The sequence below is a fragment of the Phaethon aethereus genome (assembly GCF_964289735.1).
Source record: "Phaethon aethereus genome assembly, chromosome: 12".
Lineage (NCBI taxonomy): Eukaryota > Metazoa > Chordata > Aves > Phaethontiformes > Phaethontidae > Phaethon > Phaethon aethereus.
Window position 1 is genome coordinate 14,316,295 of NC_138588.1, and position 20,218 is coordinate 14,336,512.

The window sequence follows — 20,218 nt, forward strand, 5'->3', positions numbered from 1 at the left end:
CATGAGAAAGACATTTCTGAGAGCTCCTACAAAGAAAAATTAAAGGTTTACTCCAACAGTACTATAAATTCTCCTCATGTACATGGTACAAAAACCAAAAGCACAAAATGTCTTTCAAATACCAACTCTTCCCAAGTGACATAATATTCTTAAGTACTTAGTCAAATAAACATGTAAACATAACAGGACACATGTTCATCATATGATAGATGGCAGATTCACCTAACTCTTCCCAGAGGTTCCTTTATGGAAACCACCGAAGAACCTCTGTAATTTAATCACTAGCCACTGTAACTGGCTGACTGCCTGTTAATTGCTCGGACAATACCCAAATTGTCAGACCAAAAGACCTCCCTGTGATTCATTGGGCTGTCACTCCATATGACTGAAGCAACAAATACAAGAAACAGTGCCTGGAATGAGTCTTGCCTGTGATGTCTTCTCTGATGTTTTTCTCAGTATCCAATCCATTAAAATTGTTCATCAACTTCTTTAAAAGCTTGAAATTTTATTGCTGCAAATCTCAAGTTCCCAAAGAGCAGTTGTACTCCAAGGTGATTCTGCGAAAATATCTCTAAGGAAAGCCATGTTTAGTATTTCTCAGAGTTTCTATATCATTGCTCAGGTAGTTTTGTTGATTCAGCCTAACAAGTTTGGTCAGAGATAACAAAAATCTATGAAGCTTTTTATTACGTAATTTTGGTTGTTCATTTTACTCACAAATTGCTGTGACGACCCACACAGCCCTTACTATATCCTTACAAAACTTCTCTGAGGTAGGACCTTTCAAGTATTTCCACTCCACAGACAAAATACTATCACACAGAAAGTTATTTTAAGTTCCCAAGAGCTTTTAAAATATGTATTCTTTATAGGTCATCAACAATCAGCACTAATATGAACTCTGTTTGAATTTAAATGCATTTTTGGTTGCAAGGTACAGAACTCTCCCGTAACTACATTGAGTGTACTACCAGTGTGATAGAGGAAAGGTGAAAAGATCTTTTTATTACTTAAGCAGTGGCATCATTTTGAAAATATATTAAAAAAAATATATGTGGATTTGGGAGACCTTGAAGCAGCTTTCTGACAAGTATCTGCTCCCTGGGATGGAATATAAAAGTGATTTAATGGATGTTACGGAGTGAAGAGTAAAAACCACCAACTCTCTAAAACAAACCCTATAAGCATTTAAAATACATTTACTCCAGGCGTATATTTATCTGGAAGAGATTTAAGAAGGGAAGTGCGTTTCCCGTTAGCACTGTCTGATGTAGCAGCTGTAGCATCATACTCAACGGTAGGCAGGAGAGACAAAAGCTGGCTATCCCAGTGTTTTGATGGGACATGTATCCTGTTGCTGCTCTTTTCTCACCATCATTAATACTATTTTTACTGTTGTCACAAATTTTATCAGCCACAAATTCATACTCTCCATTTGTTAGTCCTTCACCTGAAGCACTAGTTAAAGCAGGAGAAATGCTGTCACTCCAGGACATGTATCACGACATCTGTAACAGCTTTTTGGTCACAGCCCCATTAGGCGTTAGGAGCCTTTTTGGTCACAGAACATCCACTGAGGGCAGCCTGAAGCTGTGACGGACTCTCCAGTGTGGAATTCTGTCCTCTGAAGATCGGCTGCCTGATTACAAATGGCTGGATGATATACTTGGGCCAAGGGTTTCTACTTCATGCCACATGGCGAGGGCGTCAGAGGGGTATTGGTTCCCGTTTCTCTCCCAGCTTCTGCACAAGGCTTGAACAGACCTGTCCAAATCCGCAGCTGTGGCAGTTGGATGAGGACAGTTAAGTGCCACCGTCCGCCCACTTTCCCAGTTACCTTAGCTGATTCCGTGCTCACTGTGGATTAAACCTCCACCAAACGCATCCCCAGACAGGATCCTATGAACGATAAATGCTGTCCGCTGTTACTTCAGCTGTTGCTGGTTAAGAAGTATTGAGGGAGTTAGTGCTGATCTACTTCGTATGACAGCTTACTAAAACACTACCATTTGCCTCCAGCATTTAAATAGTATTTCCTAGTTCAAGGAACCACCATCATTAGGCTTTTTTATGCTAGTTTTTCCCTCTGTGCACAGTCACGTGTGTAACACCTGCTTTTATCTCCCAGGGCCTGGAGGTGATCCTACGAAGCCTCCCTGAGGTTTCAGCTGATGCTGCAGAGACAGAGGCTGCCAGACAGCTTTGATTCTGGGTCTCAGTTTTGTTGCTTCTCTTTCAAAACCTCTCTCTACTTTTTAGCCAAAGTAAATGTCAGAGTGCAGACAATTCCACGCTATGCCAAGGTAAAAGATATTTGGACCTTCAAAATGTTTTTTTTCCAGGATAATTCATATTTTTTATAAAGCACTATGATTAGTAGAGCCCATAGCACACATCCTACACTGCGTGTCCCACTACCTTTGTCCTTCCTCATTGTATTGTCGACAAGGATGCCCACAGTCAACAGCTTTCCTGCCCAAGCACCAGCTGGCTGCTTCTCATTCTGCAAGGAGATAAATGTGGGGACTATCCTAGTAAATCTTAACATTTTTCAACTTGCAGAAACACCCTGTGTGTCCTGAAACCTAATGCACTAGAAAAAATACTAGCAACTTAATTTACAGAAACAAAATAATGTGCAAAAAACCAAACAGTGGCATCTATATTCATGCAGACAGATAGAACACATTGCCTTTTAAACCCTGATATTACAAAGTTACAGGCTTCTTTAAAAGTATATATAACTAAGCTGATATCAATCGTTAAAGTAATCATGCTTTCAGTGCATTCTCAACAGTAATATTCTTAAACAGTGTTTCGGAATAAACTCAAGAAAAAGCTGGAGTGAATTTCAAGGCTTGAGTGCTGCTGCCATCTACATGGCAGGAAGACTATAAACTAAAACAAACAACAAAAATGTGTATATTGCATTTACTGGGCAGACTGTAAGTCTGTTTGCCAGTGTGATTATAGAAAAGCTCTGAAACTGAACAGAATCTTTTATTACCCCAAGTTGCTGTGTGGAAAATTCATAATGGTTTAGAGTACAGTTTCCCCAGGTCCTTATTATCAAGAAGATTATACATTATTTAGATAAAATTTGAGAATAAATAAAGAAAAATAGAGAGAGTAATGTACTTAATGAAATTATATATACTACTTAATCCAGTGATGCTATTTTTCAGAGCTATTTTATTGAGAGTATTGCCAGAGGAAGAAAAACAGTTTTTATCCCTGTGTTTGCAAGACACAATGTAAATTTGGGCTGCACAACTCTGCCTTCTCAAGCTAAGCTTTCTAGAAATACATGAAAGAAAAAGATAAGTGCAATTAAATCTGTACTGTGTAAGAATTTCATCAAATGCACAGTCCACTCTCAAAAACTCCGTAGATGTTTGTTAAGTTTCATAATGTTTAATTTTGTTTAGCAACTTGCACTGCTTCACCTTGACAACTACATTTGTATGTACCCATCACACCATACCCAAGACACTCAGATTCATAGGAAGACGGGGAAGGTAGTCTTTACGTGACGCACCTCTGTCCTGCAGCACAGCTCTCGGACACACTGGATGTTCCAGCAGGTGTCCTTCAAGAAACAAACTTCCCATGGTCCCCAGTAAGACAATCCTGGGTTATTGTGTGAATTTTATGTTGTATCCAAGTCCAGTATTACTTCTTCAAAAATAAAATCCATGAATTTTCACTTTGGGGATCTGCAAATTCAAATTATAACCCAACTCAAACTCTAGTAATAATTCTACGAGTTTTGCCTAGCAGTCCAGACTGCATGTCCTATGAGAAAGGAAAAAGGGGAAGACCAGCCCTTGAAATTCCTCTCCATCCTTTTCCCATGCAAGAACGGCCTGTAAAATTCAGCAGAAATATCCATTGTGAGAAGCAAGACTTTGTCTTCACTGATCCCCCACCAGGAATGTGCGTGCAATGCTGTGTTCAGCACTGGCACAGCAACTAAGATTTGTGCTCACCGCCCTAGCCTGCCTTCAGAGAACATGCTCTTTCAAAAAGTGTAAAAACCTGGAGAGAGGTAATGCTGCTTATTGCACCTGTCCCATCCTTTTCTGAATTTTCGACACTAGCTCAGTCAGACTTGCAAAGTCATTTCCCTCGCTCGATTTCTGGTGTTATCTGGAGCTTGTAGCCCTGTTACATAGTGGTTTTGTTAAAGTGTGTCTTTTTTTTAAAGAAACACTGAACCTCATACACATATTTCAAATTCCATGCCAATTTGCTTTCAGAACATCTTTCATTGGATTCGGGAAGAGCATTGCTCAACAAAATACAACCCAAAAATGGAAGCAGTTGATTTCAATCATCAAATTTAAAATATGTTAATAGCACAAGAGATTTCAAAATATAATGTTTGGATTTGGAGCCACAAATGAACAGTTCAAAGTTTAGGGATGTTTCCAGGCAGGAATCTATGTCAGTGACCATATGGCAAGTATGAATCATTTGGAAAACTCAAAATCCCTCAAATCAAAGAGACATCAATGAGCTTTGGTTTGGCTTATACTAAAGGATGTGTAACTTCCTTTTAAATTTTTTTAAACAATATAATGAATTATGCACATAATGTAAAAAATACCTATAGGATTTGAAAGACAAAAATCTACTTTCAAGAAAGACCCCTGCACATAGCACCCTAAAACTTCAATTTCGTGCTGAGACAATGCTGATGTACGTGTGGCTTGTCCCACACTTACATGGTACCTCTGCCTTCTTCCTACCCTGGCTTGCTTGTCCCTCCTCTGCTCGTTGCACTGACATGGCCTGGTCATACAAGCGCTAGTGCAAATGTGAGTGAGGAGACATAGAAGCATATGGCTGGGGAGAAATTGCCCTGACTATGAAACCACAGCTTAAGCCATACAGTTTATTGGACCCAGTGACTTCTGGATGAAATAAAAAAGACCTTGCTCCTTAAGCAGTTAGGTATTAATGAATTTTTTACCCCATATCTAAAATTTAGACAACTACTCTTAAACATTAGTATATTACTCCCTTTGGCAGGATTCCTTCAGTGTAACACAATAGAAAAATATATTCTTAATTTCCTTGCAACTTCGTTGCAAAATCAATCTCCGTAAGCATGAATAGTGGTACATCTGACTGCGTTAGTGTAGAAATGTTTCTTCAGTTATGGCTTACAAGAAATAACTGCAGGAGGTTAATATGCATTTTTGTATATAGCTCTAAAATTGTCACTTTGATGCAAAAAGATTGTTCCAAGCAAGAGTTCATCTTGAGCATATACTGTAAAGTTGGTTGTTTGAAAGACATCCAGACCACATGGTAAATACATTGCTTTACTGGGACATAAATGTACCTAATAAAAAAAGTTCCTGCCTTACCTTACTGATACTGTAATTATAATCAGTACAAAGCACGCATAAGCATGTGCCAAACACCAATCATCACTGCACAAACCATTCCAAGGGGATGTCTGTATTGGCAGTCTGCTGATGTGCACTGCTTTGCAGAATTAAAGACAAGCAATCAAATACTGTGTTGCACAAATGTAATTGCTACTACAGCAGTACTGGGTGTTACAGACAATGCCAATTCCTTGAGCTATGAGACCTCTTTGAACACATCAGTTTTTAAAGCATCTAGTAGAAATAGTTTTAAGGGGATTTGTTACCTTGGCACTAAGAACAGAGTTGGCCCAAGCGAGCAGATGCTGATGCAAAGCAGTAATGTTCGTTGTGAAGGGAAACGGACTTTTCAATGCCAATGGAAGACTACTGCAGCAAACTAGAGGTGACTGTTGACAAGGACATGTGGCAAAGGAGATAGCAAGGTCCATCCTTTATTTGCCGTTTGTTCTACTGTCTGCAAGGTTCCTGTAGTTATACTTGCAATTTTTACCTTCTCGATGTTTGCAACTCTGATTTAATCATAAAAGTTAAAAAGAGGATGTATGTGAGCTGGAGACATGTTCTGCTCTCAGTTGTGTTAAATAAGTCGATGAAATTATTCCAGACATCCAGCACAATAAGAATGAAGCCATAACACTCAACATCCGGTTTAGTCACCTTAATTCAAATGCAAGCTTACATAAACGAAAGATATGTTTTAGATAGGAAAATGCTTTCTAACAATAAGGAAAGTTTTTTCCGAAAAATACCAAATGTGCAAAACCCAGTGACTCTTCTGTTAAAAGATATCATTTTTCTGCATGTTATTTATAATTACAGAAAAATAACATTACACATCTTTATCTTTTCTGGATTGCAGCCTATTTTAATGACTTATTCTTCTGTTGAATAAAAACTGAAATACTACTTCTCAGAAGGCCCTTCCACCCAATGTTTCTGAAGACCTTGCTGCCGTACGCTGCACTCGGAGATATGGGACTCATCGGATATAAAAAAGCAGAAGAAAGAAGGTTTCATGTCTGTTTCATGTTTAATCAAATTCACGGCATAGTACGGCAACAGAGACCTGGTTTTGTCACTCCTGCAGCCATGACATTTCCCCACAAGTAAGAAAGAGATTAATTGCTGGAGAATCTTCCCACACTGAAGAAATCTTCACTCTCCTAGTTAAGGCAGCTTATGGCTAACGTGACAATTAGGAAGGATAACATCAGACCATGATTTCCACCATAAGATACAGATCCAGAAAAGCACATTCTCAAGTCCCTTTGACTTCATTAGCACTCTGACTATTGGTAATGCAGAAAGTGAACTTACTGCTCTGAGTGGCCATTCTTTGTCAAACCAGCATAAATCCCCCAGAACGTTAGGTGATAAATGAGCCTAATAAGCTGCAGATATTCTCCAAACATAATGATATATTTTTTTAAAAGACAAAAACGTATAGCTGCTTTTCCCAATGAGCACAAATAGAAATTCAATGAAGTATGTCATTTCAGAAGAGGACTCCAATGGGCTTCTCCAACTTCATATTGGTACTACATTTCTACAGATGATGGTGATGGCAGTATTTACAGAAACGGAAAATTTACATCCTAGACATGACCAGATTTATAATCAATTTCCCATGTTGTCTTGTGCACACAACATTCTTTATAGTCGTTTCCAAATATTCCATGTTTAATTCAAAATGTGCATTTTCCTTTAAATGCAAACAAATTTTCAATTATTTCAAATGCATTTAGTTTTGCTCAGTGTTAAAATGTTATTGGTAATAAAAGTCAGAAGGAAGGAGAGAGAAAATTAAAATTTGATGTATGTAAAGGAATATTAAAATTGGTGCAAAGGTTTTATGGTCAATCAAAGTTCTAAGATTTGAGATCACTACATAAACTATTGAAAAACATTTAAAAATAGATGATATTTTCTATGTTAGATCTATCTAAATTTAATTGAATAAATGTAAATCTATTAGTGATGGAACTGTGAATTGAAGTCAATAAATCAGCAAAGAGAAGCTGATCTTCTGGAAGGTATTTCTTCTGAAAGTGGATTGTTAAAGGTATACAATAATAAACACAACGAGCCATTTCAAGTCCATGCCACCTGTGTCCTATTTCTTGGCTCTTCTTGTGCATCTTCTAATTCTTCCGGCTAAGCAAGGTTTTCTAACACACCTTACAGGAGCACACCTTAGATATCCAGGGATGTGGCTTCATGTCATCTGGAAAAAAAATGTATTCATCTGGCTCAGTGATTTTACAGTTTGAAGTAATAGGCAAGATTCTGGTGTGTGTTTGTTTTTTTTTTTAAAGTTATTTTACAACCTTTTTATAGAGCAATAAACACTATACTTCTTGTAATGGAATGAAAATTTTCAGTACCAACATGTGTTAAAACGTATCACAACTCTACTTCCAGAAGACTGTTTACATTATAATTGCTATACTACAAGAGGCAATATGGAACCCAAAACAGCCCAAGAGAATGTACTGCGTTTCTCAAAACTTTTCTCCTGAACAGCCTTCTCCTTCCTTTTTGTTTTTAGAGGAAAACATTCCAGTGGATCAGCAGAAAGATAATTTCTGTTTTAAATTAACATATTGTTTATGTTTCCTCTGCAAATATAATTTTCAAATTATATATATTTCCTTTCAGCAGAACTAATCCTACAATAGCTGTAAACAGAATTGATAGGAAGTTATACTAATAAGGCATTATATTTTAATTCTGTCACGTCTTATTAGAATTCCACAGCACTCTCAATCATCAGTTTTTAGCTTCATGATTTCTTCTTATTTGATGTATGGTAACATTTACAACCTGAATTTTAAATGTTACTTGTATTAGAAACATTGCTTAAACAGACACAACACCTTTCATAAGTACCTGGACATTGAGAAAGGAGCACACACTATCCTTTCCCAGTCTAATGGATATCTTGTATATTTATCATATTATCTATCATCTTTCTGTCTATCTGTGTCATGGACACAGAGAGGTACACATTTTCTTGATGTCCACTATGTAGTCTTCTGGTTTTACAATTTGATTTACTACTTTAAACAAAACCAAACCTATGAGTCATGATATTAGTAACCCAGAATGCTGATAGGATGTGACACTGCACCTACTGCAGTGAAATTCTTATGGATTCATCTGTGCCTACATTGGAAATTCCAGAAATACTTTCTGGAATAATTCCTAGGCATTAACATATTATAAGCGGTCGCTGAGCAGTATGGGCTGTCAGTGCCTCTGATCAGAGGGCTGCTCCGGCGTTGCATCCTGCTCCTGCTTCATGCATCATCATCATCAACAACTTCCAGCGCTCCATTCCCAAATCAGTCCTCATTTACTGCCACCTACTTTTCATGATGATGCAAATACAGAAAAAGAAAATCATGCTTTTCTAGGGTGCTTCATACCAGGAAATCTACTGAATATTTACTTTCACATTCTGCCTGTGTACTGATCAACAGCCATAAAGGTGACACAGTGCTGATTTAAGTAACATACTCTACAGTGGCTGGAACTTGGAGCTGGTAAGTGAATATTCGATAGAGTAATTATAGCTTGCCTGATAACAAGATAGTCATGATTTTAGCGCTGTATTTTTAAGCACACTGTGGCTAATAAGAATTTGTTGTTCTTGATGCATGTCCTCATTCTCATATCTATTTGCTGCCATTCTGTCTCTCACAGACGGTATTTCAGGGACAGTCAGAGATCTTTCCCATCTCTCTGCCAAAGTCTATCTAGGACAAGCAACTAAGCAAGACTGTGAAAACTGCTCAGATTTTCACTATTATCTGTTATACGCCCAGAATAACATTCTGTCCTGAAAAGTCAAGAAACGAAGAGGGAAAAATTTAATATGGGCAATGTATTTGGAATGAAGGAATGGGATAGATCATGAGCTGCAGAAGGGACCAGTTGACTCAGGCAGAGACTGTCTGGCTACTGAAGGCCATAAACATGTAAGGTTCTTGCCATTTACATGGTTTTCATCCAAAAGATAGAAAACACTCTGTAATTTCTGCCTACAGCTTCCACCACAATCTTCTGTTAGGGAGGCTCCATTTCCCTCTATTACCAAGTGAAGCAACAGTCTATTGCCTAGTGTACTGCAATATCTCTGTTGGGGGAAATAAGAGGCAAGGGGCATCTGTGCCTACATTGTTTCTCATCACTTCAGCCCAAATCGATTCCTTTCTCTCACAGGAGCTATACTTGCAGAACCCTCCTTAGTGGGATTGCACCACATATGAAATCAAGGACACCTCAAGTTGTGTCAAGTCCTGCTACATTCCTCTTAGATTTTGACTGACAAAATTCAGAGCATTTTCATTCCCCTTAAAACCCATTTCAAGCAACTCCCTTCAGACAAGATGAAGTGTCCCCTGGAGGTGTGAATTTTCCACCACTGTTTGTACAAGAAAACTTGGGTGAATATCTCAGACTTACAAGTCTAACTTACATATCCACATTGACTCAGTTTCAGCCTTTTTCTCAGTTTCTCTGAATGTGGAAAATTTGTCTGATAAAATGGAAAACACTGCTGGGAATATTTATTTATATTAAAGTAGTACTCTAAGGGTTAGTGAATTCTTTACAGGGGCTTTGATATGATTAAAAGTCAAGTTCTAAAAAAATCTGTTGTAATTCTTATCTGATTATTACATTCAAGGCCAGAGCAGAGACAAGTTTGAAAAGCCAAGGCTTTGCATGTCAAACAGAAGTAGTCCTCAGCATGTGGGGAAAATGGCAGTGATAAACCTACTATTAGGCATCTGGGAGAGAAACCCAGCATGTCCTCTGTGTGTGGGCTAAAATAGACATGAGCCACTATCACAGATAATGGCAGCTTGTAGGCACACGAAGGGAGCAACTAAAATCCATTTCACTTAGACAAGAAACTGCAGTCTGGTATTTACCTGTGTCCATCACATGTGAAAAGTGTTTGCTGTGAATTATCCAAGAGAAAAGTGGAGGTTGAAGGGTTTCATTACCTATCTGAGAGTAGTTCAGATCACACATTGAACACAAGAAATCACAGGTAAATCTCAGATTGGTGTCTTGGGTAGTCAAATGGATTCCTGCTATTCATCTGAGTATATGCCTTTTTCTACAATTGCTGGAGGCCCACATCCAGAGCAGTGAGAACATGTGCAGACACATAGAAAATGTGGAAGTAAAATAAGCAGAGCAAGCTTTATGTGATTTAGAAAATTAAGATCACTTTGAAAATAACTCGGTCTAATGCCAAGGTTAGAGACCATTTCTTTCACCATTAGAAAACACAACGCACAGATACGGCTGCTCTGTAGCCTTCCTGATTCTGGTAGAAGTTGTAATAAAGAACCCTTTCTAGGAATAGTTGGAATTCCTTGCAGGTATATTGTCATATTTTCACCTTTTCCTCATCAGAAGAGATAATAAAATCAATGTGTTTCTTAACATCACTGTTGCACATATGACAACATACTGCAAGTGAAGCACAAGAGATTGCAAAACACATATATGGAGTTTTTAATAAAAACTTATGAATGAAGTTCATAAGTTTGCCCAGACTTTGAATATGTGTGAGAGAGATTCTAAAGTCACAGATTTCACCAAATCAAATGCTGACCTCCCAGGCACTCACAAATTCCAAGATACAGTTCCAAGTTAAAGCTCCTGAGAAATACTAGAGAAAATCATAGCCAACTGAACGTCATATTATTGTTTCAATGTTTGCTACTAAAAGTGGTAAGTTTTAAGTAAATGCATTGTGTTACCAAATCTTTCCTTTCAAACAAGCAGTTCTGTCAGAAGTGTCTTAATTTCTTATCACAGAATTTCATCTGCACAAGGAGCAATAAATAATTCATGCTCCTAGCTCTTTGTTGTGTGTCCCTGAACTGCACAGAGCTGGAAGGCTGACAGCTGTGTCAGGACAAGCACCAAAGATCTGACATGACAAGTGACTAACAAGTTTCTTTCAGTCTATAGTGAAAGAAGACAATGGCATAAAGTGCAAAAACGAAATCCTGAAACAAAATGAAACTGTTTCTTTCTCTTTACCTAAGTGTTTGCTATGAGCTTATTTCCGACCCATAACCTCTGGTCATTTTATAGTACTGCCCAACCCCCTTTACTCCTCACATTCGCCTGGCCATTTACGCCTGTCCACGGATCAATATGAGCAATTCTTGGAGAAATACGATGTCTCCATGACAACCAAGCCACAAATTCTCAGTGGAAAGCAGTGAGACCAGTAGTGAAATCTCCTGAGGTTTTCAGACCTATAAGACAAGATGTCTTAAAATGCAGGAATGGACAGAAACAAAAGCCAGAGTAATTCATTGTTTATTACTAGCTTAATGATGTCAGTTGGACCAAATGGAACTCAGTTTTTAAGTTTAGATGCTTTATCAACATGTATTTTTGCCAGTCAATATTCACCTCCTGACAGGCTTTTATTCTTTCCGTTACTTCATATAGATATGCAGAGTGCAGAACTGGATATTCAAGTTCCCGTCCAAACCTGTATACTTTGCCACACAGAATTAATTAAAATTAATCTTATTTTTAAGGAACATTAATTCCCACCTGAACACTTTAGTGCCACCTTATTTTAATTCTTTCTTACTTCCGTACAGATCAGAATTTAGACTATCCACATTTTTTGCCTATAATCATTGTTGAAGGGACTATAGACAGTTTCTGAAGGAGGTGCCATACACCACAGATTGTAGGTGCAGTAAGGAATTAAACTTGGCTCCTTCCCGAGTAGATCATCTATTTCTTTCTAAATCTCATGCTGGTTTCTGCTGTACAGCGTTGAGCCCAAGCCTATATGGCTTTAAAATGAGTACGGATTTACAATTCATTGGTTTCAATTATTCTAACGCATACTGGTGTTCATTTCTGTGGAAGAGATGAAAAGGGAATGTAGTTCAAATCAGGTATATGACAGTGGTTGAACTCCCAAGGAATCTTGGAGGAGTGGAGTGTGCTGAAATATAATAGCCCAGACATGGGTCCTATCTGGGTTCTGAGATGACTTCGGGGACCTGACACGGATTTCAGACTGCACCCTTTGACTGAAAATTAAATCTCAGCAGCGCTCCTTGGGGAAGGATCAGGGGACCGCTGGCAGCTGCCCCCTGTCAGCACGGGCTGCAAGATTTGGAAATCTCTTAACTAAGCTGACAGGCCGCAGAGACGATGAATCAAAAATATGATACACGGATCAGCACACAAAGATGCAAGAGGGTACACAGAAACCAGATAAAGCAGGGAAGGAAAATACCAAGTGAAGAAAGATGTTTAACTCTTTCACTAATGAGGACTACGTGCAGGTTACGTATATGGTGTATGTGGGTCAAGCTTACAGTTTGCTTCAAAGAACTTCGTATTTAGTCGCACAGAATGTTTTTAATCAGCTGTGACTCGATACACTTTATATTTAATTGTTTCCCTTTGGGATTCATTTAATAAATTTCATAGATGTTCCATAACGAGAAAGATAATGAAACTACATGAAGATAAATCTTTTAGTCACCAAAAAGAATGCACTTTATGGATGTTCCTGTATTTAGCTGAATCAATGTTAAGAGCCATTAAAATGAAATAATGATTGTGAGCTGATTTAAAGAAAAGAATCAAGCTATTTAATGCTACCAATTTGCTATCCTCCAGAGATACAGTGTTTGAATGTCCGCTGCTACATTCAACTGCAGCTTATACAGTCCTAATTTTTCATAATCTCACGCCACCTTCAAAGGGTCAGACATTGTACATATATTAAGTAAGCAGTGTAGTCCAAAACTAATTATAATGAACTAGTAGTGTCAGCTTTCTTTTTGGTCATAAAGCCTTTATCCTTTCTAAGACCTGAATTCTTGATGAAAGAGGAAAGGATAACAGCTCCACACTGTGACCCCTGGAGGTGACCATTAATTTGACATTGCAGCTGCTAAGAAGGAAACAGCATTACAATGTGCTTTTCTTACAGAACCAAAAGCTGTGTCAGATTTATCACTTGATACTTGGTGACTGTCTTTAAATGCCTCTCACCTGGACTCTCAGACTCTTCCAAGACACATCTGTCAGGCGTATCCTCTGCATCTTGGAAGTTTGCCGAGTTTGAGCTCTTCTCATGCTTCAGCACACCAACTGGAGCAATAAAGAATAAAAACAGAGGGAGGGAGAAATGTAATGTATTCAGAAACAAACAGTTACTGATTTTCTGCAGAGCTTTCAATACTGAAGACATAATTTGAAAACACAAATAAAAGACTGAAATAAAACAGAAACCCAAAGTACTTTTATGCAACCGTAGCACAGTTGGAATATCTATAGACAAGAATTCATTCAGGGAGAAGTTTGAGGCATTGGCTTAAATGTGATGCCTTTGAAGTAAAAAAAAAAAAAAAAATTCTTATAGAATCCTAAAACAATAAAACAGTTTAGAAGCTGCAAAAAGTGCTTGTCTGTTTCACCAAAGAAGCCAGTAAACAATATAAAAGATAATTAGGTGGTTTTGTGATTACTGGAGTCATTCACCAGGGAGAGAAATAGTGTTTGTTTTAAGATGAAAATATGTTGTATATAACAAGCTAGAATGTGTAATAAAATTAGTGGTAATTCCAAAGTGCAGTAAAAACCAGTCTGAGTTGCAATTTAGGGGTTACCAAATTTGATTTCTTCTTTTACTTAATTGCTAAAACATTTTAATTTCAGAGCAGGAAAATATTTCTATGGAAACAATTATTTGTCTGTGTAGGACTTTTTAACTCACTTGGGTTTTGAACAAATCCCACATAAGTTTTCCTGAATAGAGAAGAGACATTTCCCTTGTCAATGCCCACTTCCCTCTCTTCTGCTCCATATCTCCATATGGAGCCACAAATATAGCTTGAAGATAAAGTACAATTATTAAACAACGTATTATAGAATAGCGCAGTAAAGACTAGATCTCAGTTTTTCAGTCCAGTTGAAACTCTTAGCTGATTCAATTTCTCTAGGAAAATAGTGGTGACTAGAAAGTACTTAAATTTTTCTAATATCTGGAAAACTAAGCAAAGTTCCAAACTTCCACGTGGATGGGGATATGAGTGGCTATACAGGATCTCAGTGTAGTTTTGTCCTGTTTTCAAAACAAGAAATTTGTTCCCTTATAACTTTTGATGGATTTTTTTTTTTTTTTACCAAATGAAAATTAATTTAAACACCCATTTAAATTTTCCAAAATTATGAGTGAATCACCAAGGCCTCAGGGCACTATTCAAACAGGAAGAGCTCGAAAGACACATATTCCACTTCAGTGCTGTGTTTTCCATCCGTTTGCAGCTATTGATCCCAGGTCGCCAAAAGGTTCCATCGTTCTCGACTGCTGCATCTACACAGAGTCCATTTGAAGCAAACAGGACTTCAATACAATTGTGGAATTAGATCCTTGAAAATGCAATATTAAAACATAATAAATAATAAAATTTATGGTAGTGACACCGTGAATTTCACCTGTAAAAAAAGCCACGAAATTTTGCTTTAAAAATCTGCCTTGGGTGGCAAACCACCAGTGTATAAAACCCTTCCCAGGTAGAGCAGGAACACTGGTTAAATTTGTAAGCTTACAAAAAGCCAGTAGTCTTGTATCAACGGTCAACTTATCCACATCTTTTCATGTTTTAGGAGTTTTAGTTCTTGTTGCTACCATGGAAGTGTTGACATGATAATCTGCATGAGGTGAGTTGACACTGAAGAACAACTTACAATAAATTACAAATGTTCTTGTTCACACATGAAACATTGTGATATGTGCAGGAAGAGATGTCTTCAAAGATATCTGTGTTTCTCTCTGATTTTTACAATATTTAAGTAATTTTCAAATACACTAATTGAAGTCCAGGATTCCCACTTCAAAAAACAAAAAGTGGACAATACAAGTGTGTGTATTATATTAAAAAAAAATGGTTTCTGCCAAATTTGTTAGAACATTCTTTCTAAAATAGTTCTTCCCATTAAGCAGTCAGGTCCACTGTGCTCAGTGATAGATTGAGCCATTACAACTGCATGAATTTAAAAGTCAGAACTAGTCTGAAGTAGAGCAACAGGAAAATTTCCAACAGTGTATGCTGTGATAAAAGGGAGAAAATAAAAAGTATGGCTATGCCTCTGCAGAGAAAGAGAAAAATCACAAGAGCTTTCCTCTCTAAAAAAACACAGCAGTGACCAAATATTCAGAGTCAGCCTTTCGAAACAAATGGTATGTTTTCACCCAGTAAAGAACTCTCATAGTGAAGCAAGGAGGGGAGGTCCATTCACAGCATCAGTCCCCGTTAGGAGGTGGCAGGTCCTTCCCTCACTGCAAGTCTGGGCTGTAACTGCTCATGAATGGGACAAGGACAAACCTGTTCAAGCGCTCTCCCTCTGTCCCAGGCCATGTCAGCATAAGTCATATAATGTAAACTGTCGTGCTTGATTTTACAACAAAGCAGAGCTGAGCAGTGTTTTTAGGGAAGGCACCAGATTCAGATGAGAAGTAACTCAGAACATAATGAATAAAAGACATCTAGAAGCAGGTCCATACACAGATGAGATACATCAGAAGGAAGACGTGAACAAGAAAGAAACCAAGACAGGTCGGCAAGATCCTTGGACAAAGCAGGAGGATCTCCAGTTGATATGCTTGAGTAGAGATTGCAGAGATTTGGGGAGATTCAAGAGAGAATGGAGTCATTGAAAGCCAAGACAGACAAAAATAAGAAAAAAGGGATCACAGGCAGAGCTGATGTGACTGACAAATGACAAAAAACAATGACGAAACATTTGCATTAGTAGTTCGTGGCAAGGAGTCGTTAGGATCAGTTTAAAGGGAGGGGAAAGCACAGATGGAAAGGGTTTTCACAGGGACAGAGAAGCAGACTTCTAGACAACATGTGTAAAAAGAGCTGTCAGAGAATGAGGTTCAGCAGGAAAAAGTGAAGGGAGGAAAGTGCCTATTTTAGAAAACCAGGAGACAGGCTGGGACAGGCTAGTATCGGGTCACTGGTGTGAGGGATGTGTATCTTAGCCTTGTCACTTACTCCGAAGTACTCATACCTCCCTAGTCAAAACTCAGGCAAATAAACTTCACAATACCCTAGTTTATGAAGTTACATAATGAATGTATGCAGTGAGCAAGAAAGGGACTTAGAGACCTTCAAATCTTTTTTAAAACATCACATGTTATATGCTCAATTTGAAGAGGAAGGTTACTTAAAAATATCATAAAAGAACAAAGGGAATTGAAAAGTTAAAAATAAGGAAAGAACAGCCTGGCCCAAATAAAGAGTGAAAGTAAAAAAAATGGCATTATGTAATCATGAAAAAAAATAAATCTTAACACTGACACCTACTTTACTGTATTTTCCCCTAGGGCCACAGAATTTTATGTTCAAATGTCAATAGGGGAAATATTGTTCTGAACTGCTTATAACTAGGATGCTGAGGGAATTTACGTTATTTAAACATAAACAGTGTGATCTTTATTCATGCTGAAGATATACTCTGTCCTATTTTGGGTTTAAGTGGACCTTAAAATTAGCTTTGCTTCCATTAGAAAGCTAATTTGTGTAGCCAAAGCGATGTAAATGTCTGGAGTATAAATGAGGCCCAAATCTACAAATCAGAGAGAAAAAGTTAAAAACCAACAATTTCCGATATAACAACGCCAATGATTTTTTCTTTCTATTCAGTGCAATGCAATTTCAATTATTACACGAACAGTAGAAATTACCTTCGTTGGCATGGAAGTAAGGTAAAAGGACACATTTCATTGAGGCACATGACCTTGAACTTAGCATATAAAAGTGACATAAATCTTCATTGTACAAGATCAATTTTGAGAATTGTGGTAATTTTTTCTGATATGTCTTAATAAGATCTTAAGAGTTTTTTACTGAACTTTATACCCATTCTCCCATACTATTGAAAAAGAAAAAGACATTAAAAAAATAGGTATGGAATTTAGAATAGCAAAAGAATGTCATACGATCATAGTATGCAAAGAAACATTTATGTAAATAGTTTAAAAATATTTCAAATTCCATAAAATAAAAACAAGTTATTTCCAAAAAGATATGAAAGACTGATCTGTGATCAGTCTATGAAAGAATACTCTTTGTGTGAACAAACTGTTAAATGATAAACTGTTTTTTGTGAATATACCCTAATCATCAATTACTGTGACAACCCATCACTATCATTTATTTCTACATGTTCTGTCACACTCTGAAAAGCTTTGTTCCACTCTGGAAATATCACACACTAAAGTCTAAATAACCCGCTCTGCATAGCAATTTTCAGAGGGCAGACACATTGGAGAAAGACATTTGCATAACACAGGTGAATAAAGCAGGTAGGGTTTTCTGATAAGATGCCTTTGTATTGATAAGATGGATTAGTAATTTACAGACAGTCTGTCTGCAGAGAAAACAAGAACTTATTTGTCATTCAACACAAGTGGATAGGGCAACAAAAATTATTTTTCAATCAAAAATATTAGGCAAGATAGGCTATAGGTGATAAATACATTTAAGGCCCAATACAGAACACAAAGCAACATGAATCTAAATAAAACTGCATAAAAAAAGCTGTAAAGGAAAACAAAATGCTGGTATTTTTTATTTTTGTAAATGGATACAACAATCACGCTGCAATAACACTTCTGGAATGTATGGGACTTACTGTAATATACCTAAGAAGCTTGATGGAGAGCCAGTAAATAAATGATTTGAGTACTATTTTAAAAAGCACATTTCATAGATATCATAAAAAGCATAAGAACAGCTGTACTTGTTGAGACCAAATAACACCAGTGTAAGAGTCCAACAGCCATACAACAATACTTCATCAGAAACTTTTTCTGTAAACCAATTTGAACCTTGGGGAATTCCAAAGCTTTTTTTTTTTTTTTAATATTTAATAACTCACAGTAGATTTCTGTTCCACAAACTTCTCCAGTTTTCCCTTAAACACACAGAATTTGTGCACCCTTAACATCCTCCGCCCTAACTTGCCTTAACATGGCAAGCTCCTGTTTTTAACCACATAGGTAAGCATCTCTTTCTGTTTTTTCATGCATGTCCCTATTAGCTTAACGTGAAACTTACTCTTGTGTGAGAAAAGGCATGTGTATGAGTCCTGCACACTTCATGACGCTTGTGACTGAACAGTCCTTTGCTTTATCCTCTCTCAACCCTCTCTTTTCCAGGTTGAAGATTACTGTCCTACTTAGCTTTTTCCACGTATTTTGATGCCAACCTAAAAGGACACGATTCTTTCACTAATACTACAAGAAGTGCAGAAAACATCCATGAAATGGCTAGCGAAATATTAGCAGCACTCACCACGATCACCTAGAAACAGAAAAAGCAGTTAATGAAGTCACACCAGCCGATACGGAGCACCCGTTCTGCCATTACGGGGACCGCGGTCCCCGCTGAGCGGCGTGCCAGCGGCTGGGAGGCCGGGGACCTGCCCTTGGCGGCAGCAGTGCTGAGTTACAGCGCAAGGATTACTTCACAGGTTTTACAGGTGGTACTCCCGTTTACAGGCGTACAGCGTTCGCCTTTGTTGCCACAGCATCAACACTGTTGACTCATGCTCAGCTTGTGATCCAGACCCTTTTCTGAAAAACTGTTGCCTTGCTATTTCTTCCCCATCCTGTCTCTTTGCAGAAGATTAATCCTACCTCAGCTTAGATCCTTGCTCTCGTCCTTATTGAATTGAACCCTATTTTTTTTCCAGACCATTTCTCAGGCCATATAAACCACTAATTCATCTCACTGACAGAAGACATCAGTTGCTGGTCATTTCATAATTTTTAGTGTCATTTAAAAAAAACCTGCACTGATGTATGTAGTTGTCATTTAATTGAGAATGGCTGGTTGTTATCTTCTGATGATTAAATATCACGCTGGCCCACCTTCCATTACATTTTAATTTTAAAAAGAGAGATTAAGAAATTAACCTGGAGAAACACATTATTATTCTACAGTGAATGCTGCAGCATATGGAAGTTGGAACTGTCCTTGAAATAAGCCCCTATGGAACAAATCAAACTGGAAGCTACAGTAATTTAAATCCACTACACTGAATGCAGAAGTAGAATCTATTATTATGTTGCAGAGCTCAGTTTGCAGAAATACTAACCCATGCACCTGGGGAAGCCTGAGCTTGCTCTTGCACTCTGTGAAGCCACATGCAAACGAAGCTCATCCAACTTGCTAGGAGAACTGCAACTAAAGAACATTTTTCCTTCTGTAAGTGTGAAATTTCTTTTAAGGTTTTTATATATTTTAGATTAAAAAACTCCTGAAACTCTATTTGCCTCCCTCCCCATATCTATGAGGACAGCATTACTCCAGACAGGAAAACTGAAATTCTCAGTGATTCTTTTCCCAATATTCCTTGAAGTTTTATTCACCCAGAGGGACTTCCCTACTTCTCTCAACTAAAATATAATGACATGTAACAAATTACGCTCTCAAAGGACATCCCATTTTTGTTTCATTAGTGCAATGAAACATTCACTCAATTTTAAAGCAGTTGCCTTGATCTTAGTTGTGATTTATACCAGAATCTGTCCATGTATTCTGTGTAGTATATATAATAAAACACCTAACTAGTTAAATTTGTCTCAGTGGGTTCTGCTGCAAGAAATAAAATACTTGCCCATAAAATCCCACACAATGTTTACTGCACAGCTCTAAAGCATACGCTTCTGTAAAACTTAGGAGGATTTAAAAAAGGAGAGTGTAGCCCCAAACTGTCTTTAATTA

At 37.6% G+C, this 20,218-nt stretch overlaps 1 protein-coding gene across 1 annotated transcript in view; it reads right to left on the bottom strand.

The window, feature by feature from the left end:
* Positions 1 to 7,573: 7,573 nt before the first annotated feature.
* Positions 7,574 to 20,218, bottom strand: part of WDR72 (WD repeat domain 72) — a gene marked incomplete at both ends in the record, with an annotated part of 113,392 nt that continues 100,747 nt past the window's right edge. The window contains 2 exons of the mRNA XM_082005251.1: positions 7,574 to 7,629; positions 13,470 to 13,568. Coding sequence (XP_081861377.1) covers positions 7,574 to 7,629; positions 13,470 to 13,568 — 155 coding nt within the window. The remainder of the gene's footprint in view (positions 7,630 to 13,469; positions 13,569 to 20,218) is intronic.